This window comes from Octopus bimaculoides, chromosome 3 (genome assembly GCF_046866305.1).
Source record: "Octopus bimaculoides isolate indiv1 chromosome 3, ASM4686630v1, whole genome shotgun sequence".
Taxonomy (NCBI): Eukaryota; Metazoa; Mollusca; class Cephalopoda; order Octopoda; family Octopodidae; genus Octopus; species Octopus bimaculoides.
In genome coordinates this window covers 9,191,196-9,213,660 of record NC_142930.1, presented here as the reverse complement: position 1 = coordinate 9,213,660, position 22,465 = coordinate 9,191,196, and the positions used below count along the sequence as shown (strand labels likewise).

The 22,465-nt window shown below is 34.6% G+C and overlaps 1 protein-coding gene across 11 annotated transcripts in view; it reads right to left on the bottom strand.

Moving 5' to 3' along the window:
* LOC106872353 (ras-related protein Rap1) overlaps nt 1–22,465 on the bottom strand; it is a 102,304-nt gene that overhangs the window by 39,795 nt on the left and 40,044 nt on the right. For 2 of the 11 annotated variants that reach the window (XM_089348540.1, XM_014919315.3), the window contains one exon: nt 19,627–19,775. The exons of 4 other annotated variants lie outside the window; for them this stretch is intronic. In XM_089348540.1, the coding sequence (XP_089204666.1) occupies nt 19,627–19,651 (25 nt within the window). In that variant the 5' untranslated portion in view covers nt 19,652–19,775. Of the gene's footprint in view, nt 317–15,593; nt 15,672–19,626; nt 19,776–20,228; nt 20,262–22,465 lie in introns of those variants that run through there. 5 more of the 11 variants (XM_089348542.1, XM_089348541.1, XM_089348544.1 and 2 more) reach the window with 5 other exon arrangements.

Sequence of the window (22,465 nt, the reverse complement as noted above, 5' to 3'; positions counted from 1 at the left end):
GTAATCCATCATTTCGATAATCCATGTTTTACATATATACAAGACACTCTAACAGGTGCCTCTATCTCCCCTTCCTCTAACTTCACAAGTTAAAGCAGCTCAGTTCCGTTCTGTTAGACGACAGTGATGAAAATATGGCTAGCATAGAACAAACATTTTTAGTGTAATTCCTTTCAGGATATCAACAAACAATATTTTACTATGTAACCCTCAATGATTAGTTTCATTACATAAGAGACGTAATTCCAATGAAATTCAGGTGCTGTTAGGCTGAAATAAAAAGTTCTGTGGCCAGTTGTCTAACATAACCAACTATGGTAGTATATTGATGGACTGCTAAGAATGGGAAGGGAAGAGAACTCCAACGCTATCTTACATCATTAGCTCAGTAAATTTATCTCACATCCCTACATCACAAGGATCTAAATGCACAGACATTAACTACTTAATGACAGGTGGGATGCATGACCCAATTCTGGAACTATTTTCTGTAATTCTTCACTACAAGCTTCAAAATGATAAGCAAAGTGAGATAAATACTCACTTGCAGATGTACAAGCAAAAGTATAAACAAGTATCAGAAAAATGCAATAAGAACAATAAAAAAAAAAAATTAAAAAAAAAAAAAATTTCAAACCTACATAAAAAGGAGGAGAACGGGTTTGATTTGAATATGAAAAAAAAATTAATGAAATGCTTCTGGCTTCATAAATAATGTATTTTTAGTTTAGCAAGATAGTTTATAAGAGATTAAATCTCAGCTAGAAGTAAGTTAACTGCACAGTTAAAATAGGTTGCTTGAGGGTGGGGCACTATAAAGCAACAAGTACTTCCACCAGCCAGTATAAGATATATAAGAAGTGAAAATAGTCGAGAAAAAATGGTATAAAAAGCAAAATAATGCCAAGATTGCTTACCAAAGCTGTACGAAAAATCTAAATTATATGGGAAGTGAACGCAAACTTCTACAATTTTACATTTATAGCTTTAAAAAAAAATAACTTCTGAAATCTTCTTATATAAAATACAAAAGACATCAATTGAATTTATGTGAGAGAATGCTAGGTGGGGAGGGCTTAAAAGCTATCAGGAAATTATTATATACGAGATTTATTACATAGTGGAAAAGAATTAGAATTCTTAACTGTTCAATAAAAGAAGGAAGAGAGAAAAGAAAAACATTAAAACTGATAGATAAATAATTGATGAAAATATACTTAAAGGAAAAGTTTCCGCATACACGCATTTGCTTTAAACAAAATCTTTATTCAATTAGTAATATTTCCTTTAAAAAATTCATAACAAAATCCTCCCACACTATAAAAATAATCTCACTCCCTTTCCTAAACATTATGCAAAAAGAGAAATGACAACATAAGCAGAAAAGTTCAGATTTTGATTTAATTATTTTATAACAAAATTTCTTGTTGAGATAACAGGTGGGTAGTTTGAAGAGAATACATAATTTAGCAATGATGCCATCACATGTTAGATATGACAAATTGTGCTATGAAGAATTCCATGGATTAAAATAATAAACTGAAAACAAATTAATAATTCATCAATCAACAACTGGAATGGGGATGCTGCTACCCACACACACACACACAACTATCCTTGACCACATCCAGGGAATAACCACTTCTCTGATTGGCATAAAATCACCTACTGACATGCTCTAGGCATGCTGTCTACTCTGTCTCTACCTCCACTTTTTCTACTGCAGCCTGAATGGTCCCCCTAAGAGCTAGGTGGTCTCATGCCACCTCCTGACTCACTCATCTCCCATTTTCTCATTCATGTTGGGTACAATGCTCTAGTCCAGTGGTTTCCAGCCTGTGATCTGCAAAGGTAGTACTGGGGGTCCGTGAACTAAATTCAAAATTTCATGTGTGTATGTGTGTGTGTGTGTGTGTGTGTGTGTGTGTGTGTGTGTGTGTGTGTGTTCGACAGAGTGTAAGCATCTTGAGAGAAAAGTTGGGCATAAGTGGCATCACGTGGTGTGAAAGAGACACGACTGTGCTGATATGGTCATGTGATGCATATGGACGAAGGCAGCTGTGTAAAGAAGTGCCGATCTCTGTGGAAGGAACCTGTGGTAGGAGTAGACCGAGGAAGACATCGTACGAAATATTGAAGCATGAGCTTCGAACTTTGGGCCTCACAGAGATAGTGACTAGTGACCGAGAACTTTGACGATATACTGTGCTTGAGAAGTCCCGCCAAATCTTAGTCATGGCTGATGCAGGTGTCACGTTAACTGGCACCTGTGCCAGTGGTGTGTAAAAAGCACCTTTCGCACACTGGGCCTCACAGAGGCAAAGTGGCTGATGCCAGTGGCATGTGAAAAGCTCCTTTCAAGTGTTGGGCCTCACGGTGGCAATGTCATGGCATTGTCATGCTTCAGAAGAAAACCCATCAAGCCAAGTAAAATTGCAGCCGTGGAAGATACTGGTGTCATGCAAATGGCATGTAAAAGCACCCATTACACTCTTGGAGTGGTTGGTGTTAGGAAGGGCACCCAGCCATAGAAACCATGTCAAACCAGACTGGAGTCTGGTGCAGCCTTTCAGTTTGCCAGCCTTGGTCAAACCATCCAACCCATACCAGCATGGACAATGGATGCTAAATGAAGGATAAGCATATTAAACAGGGTCTATGAGAAAACTCAAATAAATGGAGTCCTTGGTAGTGAAAAAGTTGAGAACACTGCTCTAGTCCTTCCTCTTCAGGTCAGCTCTCTCTGTATTTCACTCTTCTCTGTGGGTGTCAACTTGGAACAGCTTAAGTGAAACATTAACAGCCAGTCACCTTACTGGTCCATGGGCATTTTATTTGTCATGAGACCCAACGAGTACAATAAAAGAAATCCAACTTATCCTTCTGCTCCATTATATATTCTCAAGCTAATGTGAAAATACAAATGTCTGAATAATCATTTTAAATAAATGGATTTTCAATGGGATATCATTCCTAGCCCCAACCACTGATAATGAACCGAGATTGCTACATGTTTCTATCCGACTAGACTGACAAATACGGTCATTTTATCTGGGTTACTGTTTTATAATTTCAATCAGTACAAGCAGTATACAACAAGGCACTAACACCAGTGAATTACAGGCACCAATTTTAGTGACTCCAAAGACTTGAAAGTCAACCTCAACAGGATTTAGTCTTAACAATGTATGTGCCAAACTGCCTTTAGCAGCTCTTACCAACTAACTAGTCTTTAACCTTTTAGTATTTAAATAGAATATTTGGGATGAATATGGATTATCTGTTTTATGTCCAGCCAGATCTAGCCTGTCACACCTATCCTACATTGTCATTCTGAATATAAACAGTCACATCATCAGAATCTCAGAGTTATAAGATAGTGCATGATTAATTCAAAACAACGTACATTTGACAATAATCAGAATGCTAAAAGGTTAAATTCACTTGGTTAATTTAGTTTTATTCTTTGGTCTTGTGTCAATCAAGCATTTGAACGAATTAGCTGATGCATGAGCAATTCAAGTGATTTATACACAAGTTCCTTAATGGCTCAGTAAACTGAACAGCCAAGTGTATTTCAGGTTTTCCACACTAGTATTATTTAGACAATCCAGTATTTCATCTGTGAGGTTCACACTAAGTGCCATCTATTTCATTTTACATTAGCTGATCAAACAAAGAGAACACTCATCTTCAAAACTAATGGAGATACACACACACATGTGTTTTAGATATTGAGGGCAACAAGTTAGCAGGCAGAAGTGGAGTAGTATGCTTTGCCTTATAATATTCTCAAAGCTGTGTATTTTAATATTAAGTTTTGATGACATTGCCTTAACCAGTAGGAATGATATTTCATTCCTACTAATTTAATAATATTAATATGCTGTTTTGGTTCATTATGTTGACTATATTTTGTGTGTCATATCGCTTAGCAGAGCACAAAATATAGTTGATATAATGAACCAATAGCATGTTAATCGTATTGAATTCTTTATTAAATCAGTAGGAATGAAATATCATTCCTACTGATTAAGGCAATGTCAGCAAAGTTTAATATTAAAATATTCAGGTTTGAGAGTACTACAAGGTATTTTGCATGGTGCTCCACTTCTGCCCGCTAACTTGTTAAACCTCAATATCAAAAAAGATTTTGTTGACTCAAAGCAATGAAACAGGACATCAGCCTTTTTTTTAAAAGAATAAATAATAGTGATAAAGAAACAACAAAAAACCCACAGAGTATTAGAAATTAAACTTAATTATCAGCACGCATGTGGCTTGGAAATCTGGTATTTATCTTTGGTTTGTAGAGATAAGTACCATAATTTTTGTTATTCAAATTACAAGTCTTTGTTAAAAACAAATAAAATGAATATTAAGACATCAAACTATATGGTTAGATAATAGCTATAATCTAAAAGTTTGCAACTTTAAATCACATTTTCTTCCATGAATCATTAATTCCAGATATGAAGTATGTTAATTACATTTGCTCTGTTCCCAATTACAAACCTTATTTATATACACCAGTGAGGCTCAGAAGCTTTTGATATCTAATTTTGTCTTTTTTGTTTTGTTTTGTTTTGTTTGCTTAGCTGTGCTTCCATAGCATTAAGCATAGCTGTGTGGTTAAGAAATTCATTTTGCATTCATGGAGCTCTAAGTTCACTCCCATTGCATAAATATGATACATAAAAAAAAAGAAAAAAACTTTTGTAAGCAAATCTGAATTAATATCAAGGTCAGCAAAGAGATAAGCAAGTGAGCAGACATGGGGGTAATGAGTTCCTTTAATTATGACTACCTCTTTAATGTTGGTACAAAACAGACACAAAAATGCACCCAGTATTCTCTGTAAAATGATTAGTCTTAGGAAGGGTATCCAGTCATAGAAACAACGTTAAAATGGAATGTGAACAAGATTAGATCTTCAGCCCATCTAGGTAGCAATACCCCTGATTACATCCTGTTCCAACCATAACCTGTCTGGCCATACCATCATGGAAAGCAAGCATAAAATGATGATTAATTGAAATTCGTGTTGTTTTTTTCCTACATAATCAAATTTGAAATTACAGAACAATAAATTATATATATACTCTTTTACTCTTTTACTTGTTTCAGTCTTTTGACTGTGGCCATGCTGGAGCACCGCCTTTTTAGTCGAGCAAATCGACCCCAGGACTTATTCTTTAGAAGCCTAGTACTTATTCTATCGGTCTCTTTTTGCTGAACCGCTAAGTTACGGGGACATAAACACACCAGCATCGGTTGTCAAGCGATGTTAGGGGGACAAACACAGACACACAAACACATACACACATACATATATATAGACATATATATGACGGGCTTCTTTCAGTTTCCGTCTACCAAATCCACTCACAAGGCTTTGGTCGGCCCGAGGCTATAGTAGAAGACACTTGCCCAAGATTCCACGCAGTGGGACTGAACCCGGGACCATGTGGTTGGTAAGCAAGCTGCTTACCACACAGCCACTCCTACGTCTCCACACAGCCACTCCTACGCCTTATATATATATATATATATATATATATATATATATATATATATATATATATATATATATATTGATCAATAGCCATAAGTTTGATTGAAAATAAAACCCAATTCTAGAAAGTATCTTGTCTAAGTTTGGTAAATCAAAGTAAATAAACCAGGTTTTTTTTTTTTTCTTTCCTGTGTTTTTTTAGACACAATATATATACCAAACAAATTCTCAGAATAAGATAATGGTAGGACACTAAATATGTCCAATAATTATTTGAATAATACAGCAACAGAAGTTTAATACCAGATGATAGTCAGACGAAAATAAATCTAAAATTTCTCATCTCCAGAATTCTAGCTATCTTACCATTGATAATATCGCATATCTTTACAAAAATAGTCTATCACCAAAAATAAAATGAATAACCTTTATCAAAAACTGCTGCTTCTCTTCACTTCTAACAAACAACTTCAAGTTAGTTATATCTAGGCTATAAAGCATTTTTTTCATAATGTGCTAGTTACATTTGGTGATGATGGGATAAAGAGAAAGCTTCACTGTCAAGTTTTGTACATGTAAATTCCACTGGCTTAACTACCATTTAATATACCAGTTATGATGTTAGTGACCTCTAATAAATATAAATCAACTATGCTGAAAACTAAAATGGTATAACATAATGAAAATAAGCATATTTCATATAAAAAAAATTTACTTTTTGGATATTTTTACTTATTATCTACTATATTTATAGTAACCACAAACAAAAATTCCTGAGAAGTCTTCTACAAAAATCCAAGTGTAGAAAGATAACTCAGATTCTACCACATAAGAAAAATAGTCTCGTAGTTGATTATCACATTTCTATTTTAACTCCAGAACACCTTTCAAGAAAGACAAAGTATCTTACATATACAATGTAATTTATTAATCTTTCTATGCCATATATTTATCTTCTTACTCCAGATATTGGAAACAGAAATAGTGCTCAGAAAAAATAATTTTTTAAATAGGTTTTAATCCTTTAGAATTTAATACGGCCATAACTAGCCCAAATATGCCTCCTGTTCTAAGTTCAAACTAGCCAGGTCTGGTTTCTCACACCTATCCTACAATGTCATCCTAAAAATAGACAATGACATCAAAATCTCACAGCTAAGAGACAATACATGACTAATTCAAAACAATATGAGTAAATAAGCTTTACATTTGACAATAATTTGAACACTAATGGGTTAATTATTATCTAATTACATCCAAAGGACTATTTAAAATTTTCCTGTTTCTAAATAGAGAGCACTAACTCCAGTTTGATTTCTGTAAAATTAATACAAAAGAAGGCATTGAAAATTTTTATACATAGCAGTAAAACAAACTGTAGAAGTAATTTCTTGGCATTATAGTGAGCTTTAAAATGCATGTGCTTGTATGCCTATGTGTGTGTGTGTGTGTAGTATATAATGAATTTTTCTAACTTGCTTGTAATAATAATATTAATCCTTAAGTACCTGGTAAAATAAAATAAAATAAAATAAAATGGTATTTTATCAGTACTACCAGCTCAGTGGTTTGGAAGTGAAGCACGATTGTTAATGTCTAGGATATAGTTAACTTTGTTTCATCTCTCAAATGTTTAACTGACAATGTTGATAGAACATAGATTTACAAAGGGAGAGAAACAGTCAAATTTGAAATTTAACTTAGAAATCAACTTTAGTGTTGCTAAAATTGACTAATGGCATTTATTGGCTATGTCATGCATTCTGATCTGTACCATAATCTTTTACATAATTTTAGCTAATAAGGCAAAATCCTTTTTCAGATCTGAATTTCAAATAAGCATATAAATTCCCATCTTCATTATTTACCCTTTGTTAACGATATATAAATGCATAATATCTTCCTAAAAAGGAAATGAATCTGCGATTAAAAAAAATAATGGTGATAAAATAGAATTCTAATACTAAAAAAAAAAAAACCTCAATTCCGGAGAATTTTAATTGACATAGGAAATGACTAAGAATAGGGACTGCATTGTTTGTAGTATTTATAGGGTAAAACAATGTCAATTAATTAATGAATCGCCAATGTTTAATACCTGCCTTACATGAAAAACATGTTTTAGCAGTTGTGCAGTTATGTGGAAGGCAAGGGGAAATAAGTACTTTTGTTGGAATAGTAGTCTCATCCTAACTCATACCAGCATAGAAAGTGCAGACATTAAAACCATATTGAGGATTCCAGGCTGTCAGAGAATGATAAAGGACACTTGCCCAAGAATGCCTTCATTGAGATTTTTAAAAATGTGGCTGCAAAGTGAACTCATAATAACATAGCCATATTTGTGCCAACTTGATAGGCCAAGATGCCAGTAAGTAGAATTAAACCATATATGCATACACTGTGGGGACCTCTATATGATCTGTTAGAAATAAAAGCCAAATCTCCCTCAAACCAGACACTACTGTCTCTTAAAGAAGAACAAGAAATTGCATTGAATAAAGTCCTGGGTGTACTATATATATATGGTATGGTCATGATTGGAATGTCTTTGATCACGTGTAATCAATTAAGGAAAATCTGATGCTCAAGGAGAGAAAGAGAGAGTAAAGATGACTGCAATGCATAAACGCACATTGACTCATCAATTTTGACAATATTTCACACATGAACATTGTGTAAATCACAAGCTACAAATGATGTCATTGTCATTTCTGTAAACAGTAATGCTTACTTTGCACCTTTGAAGATGTGAAATAAGAGATCCCTTACTGGAGAAACCGGTTAGGAATCTGGTTGTAAAATAATGCCATGATATAATTGTCTAAGCCATGATAGCATGGAAAAATAAATATGCATGTAAATACATATGTCAGCAGATCTTCTTATAAAACACACATTCGCAGATGTACACACACTCAGTAGCATGTGTGTGCATAGAAACAATTATGTACGAGAGAAATTAGGCCTTTATTTAGTTATTAACCTGTACACTATTTTCCAAAACTATTGGCTACGAGTTTGAATTTCTATCAAACTCCTCAGCACCAAAGTCTAATAAAATGAAGTAAATTATTAACGGAGGAATTCTAAGTAGATAAATCAATAAATAGTAGCAAGTTGAATATTGGGCTAAAAAAGCCCCAAGATGGAAAAAGGATCAAGAATATTCTAATTTATGCTATTAAATTATTTTTAATAGTGTTAAAGATTCACAATTGACAACAGAATTCAATGAGGTATGGCTAAAATAAATTCTAAATATATTATCAGTAGTAGTTATCTCTATAAATCCTTACTATAATTATATATTCAAAATTTACCAACTCTTTCATAGAAATTAATTTAAGCTGTACATCTTTTATGTCTAAGTTTTCCCATTTAGCTATAGTTTCTGTATAAATATTAAATTAAATCACATTTATTTCCCTTGAATAAAATGTAACTTGGATATCCTTAGACTTACTGCAGACATTGAATATATACATTTCAATAAATTTCAGTTAAATTTGAAGATTAAAGCAATGGTTTTATATAAATTTATATTTATTTTTTTTTTAATTTATCAATTCAAAGACTAAAAGCTATATATTTGTGTATAAAAATTAGAAAAGTTAAATTTATTTTATATTAGCGGATGAAAATATTTAGTTCTAAGAAAGACAACTCCTAGTTACTCAGTTACATTTTAATGTGATTTTGAAATAGCGAAATTCACGTGTACGCCTCCATATGTGAAAGAAAGATAGATGAGAGATATAGATAGAGAGATATATATTTCTTTATTAGCCACACAGGGCTGAATACAAAGGGGACAAAATACTAAGTAGAGATTTTCTTTTGGGGACAGATATACATAGATAGATAGATAGATAACTTTCTTCATTGGTAACACAGGGCTTAACACAGAGGGGACAAATATATATGTAGAGCTTTCTTTTCGAAAAAAAAAAAGTAAAGTAAAATTCCGATCAAAAGGGGTCGGGAAAAAAAAAACGATCAAAAGAGATCGTATATCACAGAAGAATTTTATTTAAAAATATATAAAGCAAGATTAGATTTATACGTGGAAAGAAAAGCCTATGAAAACGACCACGATAAACTCAGGCAGGGATGGAATAAACACACGAGAGCAAAGTGAGCTCTGTTTTTTCGATTTAAAGGATCATGCTCAAAGTGGTTTCGTCACTCGCACACACCATCTTTGCTACATTCACCCACCTTTTTTTTGAAACTTTCACGAGGCAAAACCTGCCTCTCTATTCTCAACTTCCTCTTCAAGTGGTACTAGAAAAAGTTGATGAGCGATTGGCCAGAGAGGTAAGTTTTCGTCTCTAATCCTTTCGCTCGGGTCCACCACACACATTCTTTCACCATGGCCACCAATATGATGAAGACTGCCTTGCCTTCCCGGTTGAGGGAAGGTGGCGGAGCAACTTCCATGATAGACTCGGCCGACAGGCGGACTCGTCCCACACGTGACAGCAGCCGTTCAGCATAAGTCCACAGGTCCGAAATGGTTGGACACTGCACGAGTGCGTACAGAACGGTTTCGTCACTCTGACCGCATCTCGGGCAAGTCGGTTCGGTGCGTCTCGAACCGTGCCTGTAGAGCTTATCCCGAACAGGCAATGCTTCTCGAAAGCACTGCCAGGCCAAGGATCTTTGGTGATTGTCCATAGGTCCCGGCCCAAAAGTTGTCCTAAACAGGCGGGTCAGGTGTTCCTCGTCGACGCCCAGATTTTGCTCGAGAACGTCATCGCACCTTCCCTCCATTAATCCTCTATAGAACGCCTTTGTTCAAATGAAGTCGCACAAGTTAAGTCCCGGACGGCAGAGTTGCTTGAGAGAAACGCGACACTCATGGTTCCATTCGCCCAGCCTCGGTCTCTGTTTGATCCACGACTGCAGTTCGGCCAAGGAGACGAGCTGCGGGAAGGCGCGCCGCACAAACGGTGACCACACCTGTTCACCGTCGTCTTTGAAGCGCCAGAGATGTCGCAGTCTCAGCACATGTCTGCGCGTCATCAACCACGGCATGTCTAGCCCTCCATTTAGCAGGTGTTGAAAGAGAGAGACCGGTAGATATACACAGATAGATATAGACAACAGACGGAGACAGACAGACAGACAGATATAGACAGACAGACTAATATAGACAAACGGATACAGACAGACAGACGGATAGACAGACAGACGGATACAGAAAGACAGACGGATACAGAAAGACAGACGGATACAGAAAGACAGACGGATACAGAAAGACAGACGGATACAGACAGACAGACGGATATAGACAGACAGACAGAATAGACACACAAATATAGGCAGACAGATAGACAGGCATATAGACAGAGATATAAACAGACAGACAGACAGACAGAGAGGCAGACATGGCCACAGGCAGACATGGCCACAGGCAGACATGGCCACAGGCAGACATGGACACACAGGCAGACATGGACACACAGGCAGATATAGACGGATAGACAGACAGATACAGACACACAGACAGATACAGACAGACAGGCAGACAGATATAGACAGGACCCAGCAAGCCAAGTGAGACCATAACCCGTGGCTTATGCCAGGAGTGTAACCAGCCCACTTATGCATACCTTTCCTTCATTGGACACTAAACTCTGTTTGCGAAGACCTGTTGAAGCAAATGAAATCGAAATTAAACTGGGATCCGGGCTAGTGGAGCGCTAAGACCACCATCCGAGTGTGATCCTTTCCAGAGCAGCTGACTCACTTCCGTGCCGGTGGCATGTAAAAAGCACCATTTGAGCGTGATCATTACCAGCGTCGCCTTACTGGCACTTGAAAAAGTACTCGAGCGCGGTTGTTGCCAGTGCAGGTAACATGTAAAAAACACCATTTGGCTGTTGCCAGTACAGCCTGACTGGCCCTCGTGGCACGTAAAAGCACCCAGTACACTCTCGGAGTAGTTGACATTAAGAAGGGCATCCAGCTGTAGAAACTTTGCCAGATCAGAATGAAGCCTGGTGCAACCATCTGGTTTCACCAGTCCTCAGTCAAATCGTCCAACCCATGCCAGCATGGAAAGCAGACGTTAAATGATGAGGAGACAGATACAGACAGACAGATATACAGACAGACAGACAGAGACAGACAAACAGAGACAGACAGACAGACAGACAGACAGAGACAGACAGACAGAGACAGACAGACAGACAGACAGACAGAGACAGACAGAGACAGACAGACAGACAGACAGAGACAGACAGACAGACAGACAGAGACAGACAGACAGAGACAGACAGACAGAGAGACAGACAGAGACAGAGAGACAGACAGACAGACAGACAGACAGACAGACAGAGACAGACAGACATAGATAGATACAGACAGACAAATAGATATAGACAGACAGACAGAGACAGACAGACAGACAGACAGAGACAGACAGACAGACAGAGACAGACAGACAGACAGACAGAGACAGACAGACAGATAGACAGATAGACAGACAGATATAGATAGACAGACAGATATAGATAGACAGACAGATATAGATAGACAGACAGATATAGATAGACAGACAGATATAGATAGACAGACAGATATAGATAGACAGACAGATATAGATAGACAGACAGATATAGATAGACAGACAGATATAGATAGACAGACAGATATAGATAGACAGACAGATATAGATAGACAGACAGATATAGATAGACAGACAGATATAGATAGACAGACAGATATAGATAGACAGACAGATATAGATAGACAGACAGATATAGATAGATATAGACAGATAAATAGATATTTGAGGAAACAGATCCAAAAGTATATGGACAGACAAGTTTTCTGAAACAAGGTAAAGCAAAAAAGTAGTAATAATGGTTGAGAGTTAAGAACACACTGCTAATAGAACTAAAGCCAGACCTAACTATGTATACAGAGAGATAAATGTGGAATATAAGAAAACCTGCCAGTGTTTTCTCATAGACAGTCACAGACATTTGCTTAGCTGATCAGAAGAATTAATGTAATGCGATTCCAGCTGTTTCTGGTAATTCACTCTGGTTTCATGACCCTGAGTAGATTTGAGATAAATTTCACTCCAGATAAGATGTTAATCTATCACAGGTAACATTTTCTGATCTTTCTGCTGTCTTTCTCCAGACAGCTCTAAGATCCAAAGCAATGTGTTATGCCTAGAAACACGAAAAGTTTGCAGTTCAAGAATGGCAATATCACAGTTCACTTACAAAAGGTGATGAAATTTAAAAAGTCTCGAATAATTTCATCAAATTTTGAGCAGGTTAGGACTAGGTTTAAATGGGGTCTGTGTTTGTACTAAGATACATACACACATTTCTAGAAAAAATGTATGAAGTAACATGAACTAGTTTGTAAAGGAAACCTAGAACCTCTTATGTTAATCAGTAATTTAATGGTCAATGTAGAAAACTAGGTGAGGATTAGACTATTCAGATTATGTATGACAATATCTAAAAAAACAAAGGGCCAGAGCTGACAACAGAACTGATTGAATGACTTAATGTACAAGTAGATGCTCAGCAAAGCACTTTCATCAAACCTCTTTTCTTCGTAGCCTTCAATATTATCAGACAGGATTTCAGACCTGGAAACTGAAGAGAGCTTCTATACACTGCAGAATCTATAATCAACTACCAACAATATTAGACTTTAAAGAATGAACTACGTCGGACATATGAAGGTGAACATAGCTACTTAGTTCAGAGCACAATAGCTGGACAAAGAAATTATCCATTCTTGGTGTGTAGGAAAAAAAGTGGATAAACACTCAAGAGTACAGTTATGTTAATTGGAAAGCAGAATTTTAGGTGCATCCAACATACTGAAGTAGCTATCATGAGTGCAAAGAACAGAATACCATAGACTAGACTATTTAGATAGCTTATTGAAAATAACAGATAAAATCTGTCACCTAGCACAGAGACTAGGGCTCTAGATGTTCAGCAAAATTGATGAGTATATAAAAGTATGATGCTATACAGAAGTGAGGCATAAGCCATAAATGAAACTGCTGATGAATGCTTTGTACAGACTGAGTAGAATCGAATTGGGAAAAAATGATTAAGTAACAAAAGCATATGTTACAGTATGAAAAAATTACTTTTGATCAGGTCATGTGAACAGAGGAATATAAATGTTAAGTGAAAAGGTACTTTGAGCTGGAAATGAAAAACACCTCTGGTTGAGATAAGCTAAATAAGGCCTGAGAAGTTAGATCAGCTCTGAGAACACTAAACCTAAAAAAAAAACATGGCCAGGATTAGTCTTATATGTAGAAAATACATATTAAAACAATACATGCTTCATTTCAGTCATAACAGATTTTCCCATCAATAAAGTTTCAAACAGCAATGAAATATGTGAAGCAGGAAGAAGTGTAGCATAAGCAAGTCAGAAAGAACTTGAATACTGAAGTCACTGGTTGAAAGAGAGATAGGGATATTTCATTTTTAGTATGACACAGGAATAACTTATGGAAATCAACTAAACCAAATCCAGACATTAAAGAGAAAGAATACTTTTGTTTGTAATCGAAATAAAATCAAAGTAAAGTATGATGCAGAATGACAGCACATCTGAGAAAATCAAATTTAAATATTAACCCCGTTGTTGCCATATTTATAGTGAAATGTATTACCTTTGTTTCAATTAGTTTTTAAAATTTGAAGAATTTATTAAAATAACTGTCATTATTCAGAAGTGTCTCATGGAGGAAATGACAAGAGATGGAGACTTTTGGCATTTTGCTGTGCTTGAGAGGACAGGTCAAGCTAGGTGAAATTGTAGTCATGGCCAGTGCCAGCGACATGTTAGCAGCATCCATTACACTATTGAGTGGTTGGCATTAGGAAGCCAAGTTGAAACAGACTAGAGCCCAGTCCAACTCTCCGGCTTACAAGTTCCAGTCAAACCATCTAACCCACACCAGCATGGAAAAATGGATGCAAAATGACAATGATTATTAAGTAACTGGTGTTTGGAAAATAAATTAGCAAGAAATTTTGATGGCAGGTTTTAATTTAAGTCACTTTAAAACAGGGAACTTGTATCACAGAAATATAGATGTTCTCAGGCAGGTTGGTATCAAAAAGGTTAAATTCACATTCAATACCAAATAACTATTAACTCTTATTTAGGGTTTTAAATGTGTTAAGTGTTGAAGAAAAAGTACAAATGTTAATTATAAACAAAGGATTGTTGAACTGTTAATACACCAATCAAATTGTCAGACAATGCTGTCCAAAGTGTTTTTGTTAAATACTCAAGGATTACATGTCAGGAACAGGAGAAACAGGATTGTTCAACAGGAAATTTAACAATGCCCAACATGTCAGGTTTGAATCAGGAAGAAAGCAAAGAAGATTGTAACATAACTATTTGGTAACTAATAAATGCGAGTCTGAATGTGAAACCTGTTAAGAGATCAATAAAATAAATACTATTAAAAAAACTAGGATAAATGATTAAATATTGAAACTATCTGACATTTGCTTGGCTAATATAATGCTATTTGATCAAAAATACTAGGGGTTGCACAGCAAATACAGTCAGTTTACAAACTAAACAACAATTGAAATAGAACTTGTAGCACAACCCATTTTTCCTGTAAGTTACTGGAAATAAGGTTTCAAACAATGTACACCAGTATAAATACAAAAGGAAAAAAATGCCAGCTAAACCAATCTAAAATGTAATATTAATCAATACAAGACATAGATTTACTATTTAGCACCACATAGTCTAACAATGTAAACATTTATTATACCAGATAACAAATTCAGAATAGAATGATATATAAATGTTAAAAGCAACACGTTGCAACCCAAGTGAAAAGATTAGCCACATATACATTTATCAATGAACTAAATCAAATAGTAACTGAAGACTATATCTGAAAAATTCAAACTTCTCTACAAATCATGAACATACCGTACACAAAGTTTGGCTTTGTCTGGGGCAATAATGACTCAAATATAAACAAGTTTTATCAATACTCCAAACATCAACACAGCATACATGCTCAATAATACAAACAACATACTTAAATCTGGAGTGTCACGTAAATTGAATCCTTATTGAGAGCAGAAAAATAAAACCTGAAGACTGGCTGAAAACTGTACAACTAAAAATAGAATAAGATTGTAAAATCACAACTACTGCTGGGCCTCACAATCACTGAAGATTTCTTCTAGTGATCTCACATTTGAAACATTAGTAAAAACTACATCCTAAAGGTGGGGCTTAATCTTCCACACCTAACAATATTTTAGCTTCAATGGTTGCAAACCCTACTTCCACATTAGGGATGGTGCAGTTGCCACCTACACACACACCTATATACACAAAGAAAAGAGCACCTAACTGATTGCCTTAGAGCTGCTCACCAACACATTCTAGTCTCTGGCCCACAAATGTACTGCACCCATACTCCAGCTTTGTTGTTGCTCAGCTCTTTGAAGAGCTGGCTAATCTTGTAACACCTCTAACTAGGCCTACCAGATTTACTGATCTCTCCTCTTGTCTCCTATGGTGCACCAACTCCACCGGATCCCTCACTTACTATGGACAATCTTATCTCTCAACTGAATGTTTATCATCTGGAGTTCCATCCTGCCAAATTTTTCCCACAGTTACCAATTTGCATTAATCTCACTAGTCTCAGAGGGTTTTCAAAGCCCATAGGAACAGACCTTTCCTTTAAACTAGGAAATAAAAAAAAAAAACATTTACATTTGATGGATACTTGTCCTCATCTTGTTTGTTGTTAACAAGTTTTGGCTGATGTATACTCCAGCCTTCATCAGGTGTCCTGGGGGTATTTTGAACCTGGGTTCTCATTCCTAAGGTATTTTTCCGATATTATTATTCAGGTCATTACCGGGAATCGAACTCAGAATCTTGGGGTTAGTAGCCTGCACTCATAACCACTATGCCATAATATCAGAAAAATACTTTAGGAATGAGAACCCGGGTTCAAAATTCTGCCAGGATACCTGATGAAAGCTGGAGAGTACATCAGCCAAAATATGTTAACAACAAACAAGATGAGTACAAATATCCGTCTAATGTAAATAATGTACATAATTCCTCATCTCTCAAACATAGAGCTTTATTAAAAAAAATTAATAGTCCAAAAATAGTTTACAATACTGGTATAGAATGTTGAGAAAAAGCATCAGAAGTTACTGCATTGTTAATTATCTTTACACTTCTAAAATATTCTGTATTCATTAATAGCAATTACTTGATCAAAAATCTAAAAATCAAAGATTTAAAACGGTGGGATATCACAGAGTATCCTAACAGGATCTAAATTTCATGTATTCTATATAACTCAAATTATTAAATAAAAAAAAAATTCTCAAATGTGTTACAGATATGGTTTCCTTCCTGAAACATAGGGACATTTCCAAACAAACAACTAATAATTGCTTGTTTGTAAATTAGGTGCAAGGCTGGCAGTTTTAAACAGTGAGAAGTTAGTTTTTTTACATCAACTCCTGTATTTCACCGATACATTCTTTAACCAGCCCAGAGGAATGAAAGGCAAAACTGACCTCAGCAAGATTTAAACTCAGAATGTAAAAACCAAAAACAAATACAAGGCATTTTGTCCAATCCTCTAACTATTCTGCCAACCTGCCACCCTGCAAACCACTAATAATAAAAAATCTTTGTGCCTGGTTCTGATTGTTGATGTATTTGCTATTGTTTCCAGCTATATTCATTTTCAGGAAATTACAAATATATTTCATTTGAATTAGCAACAAGTAAAAAAAAAAAAAAAAAGTATTTAGCTAGGAATGAAACATGAAAATGTAGACAGGAACTGAAATTCAAACTATAAAAATTATAGCTTTAGTTTCAAGATATGCATTCACGAGGTATAACTGATAGTAATACACAGACCACATATATAAACATTAAAGTAACGCATGATATTATACTAAAACTATAAGCCAAAATCCTGGTAATTATTCTTCGAACAATTTGATCAAGGGCTGTGTCCACAACCTTTGAAAGAATTTGAAAACTTGACAGCTACTCAACATCAGTGAAGTGATTCGAGAGGACTTGTGTGGAGGAAAAACTGGGTCAAGCATTTGGGTTAAAGGAGGTATATAAAACAGATGACAAGAGGAGAGAGGAGCCAGGTGTGCCTTAGTGGCCAAATCAGAGGAGCTAAGGTCTTTGTAATACTGGTAGACAGGGTAGGATATGAGAAAAGGTTGGAGATAGTTAATGAACAAGATCATGGACATGGACCAGTGTTTCATCGTCTCAATTTTTATAGAATTAGTTACTCAAGAGGTGAAGCATTTTTTGGCCTTCAAGAATAAGGTCAGTTTTTGCTACCTTGAATATTGAAATTGCCAAGAGATATCGACAATGGGAAGGCCTAGCATTTGTAGAGACACTGAAGGGTCTCATTGCATGCTGTTCATGTTTAGTGGGAGTACATTGTTTTTGTCATGTGAATTTGTACTGTAGAAGGAAACAAGGTTGACATGACCTATTGGAGTAGGTTTTCAATGATTCTATTCACAAAGCCAGCACAGGCTTGTTGGTTGAGGTGACTAGGTTGCAATAATACTAGGCATAAATGTCACAAAGTAAGATCCTATGCACTTTTAATAGCATCTATTAAAAAGAGGAGGGAGCAAAAAGAATTCTAAAGATAAGATTAAAGCTTAATCAGAGGTAAACAATAAAGACATAAATGGCACAACATATCTTCATCCTCGTCATGGTGTAAAAATGACAATTATAAGACAATGCAGGATAAAGATCCTTTTATAAACAAAAACCTCAGCAAAGGTCATGGAAAATAAAGAGGTTGTGAATATAGTACTGAGATCAGCAAGATACAGTTAAATTATTGAAATCAAACTGCACACTGACATGAATTTATGTAACATGTTGCTGGCAGAGTGAATAATATAAGAAACCTGCATAAATAAAGGTTCATGAATTTAATCCCTGTCTGGGGGTGCCTGTTGATGAATGCAGATTAAACTGAAGTGTTGCATGTTACAATAAATGTTTAAATTAAAACACAGAAAAAAAGATTAACAACTTGTTTTGTTAGGCATCGACTCGTCTACAAAATAACTAGGCATATAATAAGTTAAATAGGTGAGGTCTCTGACAAAAACTTTTTTATACGCATTTACTTCAGTATATTTCAATTCTGACTTAACTTTTATTTCCAACTGGTGGTGGTTTGATTTTAATATTTTAATAACATGATTGGAGGTGGAGTGAACCTAGCCACCATAAAAATCTCTGGCTTCATAAATATTTAAATACTAGAGTATTGTGTTCAAAAGTCACCTGATACTAGATGAAGCATGATGATGGTAATACAAGTTCAATTTTAGACTAGATATTTGAGTATATTTCAACAAATTTTATGCAATATGTACACTATCAAAACCTCTACCATAAAAATTCCACTTTTATTGTCCTTAATTTAGAAAAACTGGAAAACTCTTTTTTCGTGTCAACAGCCTACACATACATCTGTACATAATTATATACAATTAAGAGATCTGTACCAGAAAAAAAGCCAACACAATATCTTTTTACAGGAAAAGTAATCACCCATGAAATATGTGTGTGTGCATGATTCCATATTTTATACATACATACATACATATATATATATATATATATAAAAACACCAAAGTATATGAAGAGAGTAGAGGTAATTATAATAAGATTGAAAACTTTGGAAAACAAATTCAGTAAGGGATTCAGTGCAGTGAAAAACTACAGTTAACAATATCTTTACTGTGCTCAGTAATAAAACCACACGTGCACATAGCCAATACCAGAGGGAAAGAGTAAGGCTGCGGCTAAGTTTTATAAAGCATCTTTTTCTTCATTTGAAGAAGAGAATTTGTACAATGTTGTACACGAGGGAGAGAAAGAAGTTATTGCAAAACCACCAACTTTAAGAGATTAAATAGTGCAAGACTGTATGAACTAAGTGATTGAAAGTCAACGAAGTAAATTGCTAGAGTAAGCAGAAAGCAGGTATAAATACCCAGGGCAAGTTATTTTAGACTTACGCCTTTTAGACTTTGGTTGAAACATCTTGAAGGAAATGCTCCAGTTCTAATTCATTAAAAACAGCCAAGGATTTGTTGTAATATAAGCAGCCAACACCTGCTGATGAGGTCCACAGATTAGGCACTCATTCCAGTCAAAGACCAGAATCCTATCAGAATAATATTTTCAGTTAATTTTTTTTTTCAAAAGAGAAAAAAAAAGCAACAATAAAACAGTATAGGGAGAGAGATAGAGAAACTGTTCAATTAATGTTTACAAAATCTTCCAAGTTAATGGATACACGTGTTATCAAAAGATGGTTACCATCTTTGAAAATAAAATGAACTTGCAAAATACACTAATGTATATAGCTTGAGAGATGTCTCCACCACATCCTACAAAGGTTCTGCGCTGGAAATCAGGTATAAATTATAGGGTCACTGGCAAATTCATGTAAACTGCAACTGGCTTTATATTTTAACAAAGTGTGCAATACATTAGATCCAGTTCTAGGTTATTATACAGCTGCGCTTTTAAGCCTTAAAACTTAAATAAGTTTTGTGCAATAATATTGCTTGAAAAAAAAGGAGAAAAAATAAAAACAAAACAATTATAAACTTGCATACTACAGTGAGGATTTGGTTTTGAAGACAAACTACAAAAGCAAGCAAAAAGCATTCATCAAAATAAAAACAGGTGATAAGCAAAAGTAAAAACTTCAATATTTCCTTTGTGTTTCTAAAATAAATGGAAAATTCAATTGCTGTTTAATAGGAATTAATAAAAATAATCAAGTCCTACTGTCCTGTATTGGTTTGAAATCAGTTTTTATTTATCCTCACAATAAGTACAAATTTCTTTCAAAACGTTTCTGGTGGTGCCTATTTATATGTCACGCATTTCAAATATTGTCTTTAAAATATACTGTTCAATTAAACAATTGTAGACAAAAAAATACTGCTTCAACTTATTCTGCATGAATAAACAGAAAGTGGGTATTTACTTGCCTTTTACTTATTCTAGCTATTTTTCAACTTCATAGAAAATGAAATCTTTTAAATTATCTCAAAAGTGGTTCTTCAAATGCTAAACAATGCATAAATCTCACAACAGTTTTAAAATCAATTGCAGCGTGGAAGGTGTTTATAAGCCATTTAAAATAACACACAAAAGCCGTCAGATTCACTTCAACATTTAAATTTAATTTGTCAAAATATTTGTTGAAGTGAATCTGATAGCTTTTGTGTGTTATTTAAAATGGCTTATAAACAACTTCCACGCTGCAATTGTTTTCATTCCAGCACACGATCTCAGATCAGGTCACTTGCTATGCAAGCACATCTCCGTAAGTTTTAAAATCGCAAATTATTAAATGCTCTAGAATCACAATAGATTCTTAAAGTAGCTATCAATAGAGAACAGGAAGGAATTTAAAATTAACATGAAGAATGACATTTCTCAGTTACTTCATTATTGCTACAATTGAACTAGAAAGAGTATGAGATTTTTTTCTTTTTTTCTGCTTAGTCTTCAAAACTAGAAATTACATCAAAATCCTAAATTTATACCATCTTTAAAGATGAAGAGACTGTGATTTGAATGCTAAATAATGATAAAATTTCTAATTCCACTCGACAAGATGGTTACAATTAGACAGTAACATGTACAGAGGCTATAATGTTTAATAGGCCTCTCATGATCTTACTACACAGCTGCTATCTAGCATTAACTATCCACAGATATAGACTCCTCGTATTATAACCTATGAGTATCCATTAAAAGCAGAATAGTATAGAAAGATGTAGTTAAACACAACTATATAATCGTTGCCAGCATGGAAAACTATACAGACTAGATTTATCTACTTCTTTAGTTTCAAAGTATTCCATCTGCTGTTTTTCTCAACATATCATCCAATATAAATGACTTCTCCTACATAAATATTGGAAAACTTATCTCTAAACACTATTTTTCTGATGAACCATAATTGCAAACAGTACAAAGATGATGTCTGGTATATAAAAGGATTCTAATTATTATTTTAGCAATATACAGCATGTGTAAAGAAATAAACATAGCCAGCTATGACATTGCAAATATACAACCATGTTACAAAAATATATATTTATTTCATTTACGAAATAGAATAAAATTAAATTATTAATGACAACTTCCTGAACAAAGAGAAATGCAAATAGTGGAAGAAGAGTTAAAAATAGAGGAAATGTATGGTAGATAATATCAATGACTCCTTATGCCATAAGTTCAAATCCCTCAACAGATTCTACCAAGCTAAAATCTCATGCAATTATCTGCTCAAAACATTTGAATTGTCTTAGGAAAATGCCTAATTCTTGAAACACTGGCAGAGAACTTCCAGACATGCTCAAAAGGGAAAATAAATGCAATAAAATAAGAGATGAATGTTAAAATTTCCTTAAAATGTTAAACCTTCATTCTGAGAAGTACACTACAGTAAAATGCATTTACATAGATCATAAGCTATTAGTTTAATATATCCCCCAAAATGAGATAAAATAGTTTTAACAGAACAACAAACATTAGCTTGGTAGAGGGTAAGTGTATTAGAATGTTATACAAACAATAAACTGTATCAATTTATGTGGAGAGGTTAACAATAAAACAATGAGTACAATTTGGGTATGAAGACTAAAGATACTTCTGATAATAGGTAATTATCTATTTTTGAAGTGATCTAATTGGTGCTACTAATTAGTCAAGGGTATTCCAAAATAAGTAGAAAACTTGCAATTTAAGATGAGTAATCTAATAGTATTTTGAAGGATAGACTGGATCTGGACAAGAAATAGTTGGGAAATTAAAAGAATTAGGTGTGGT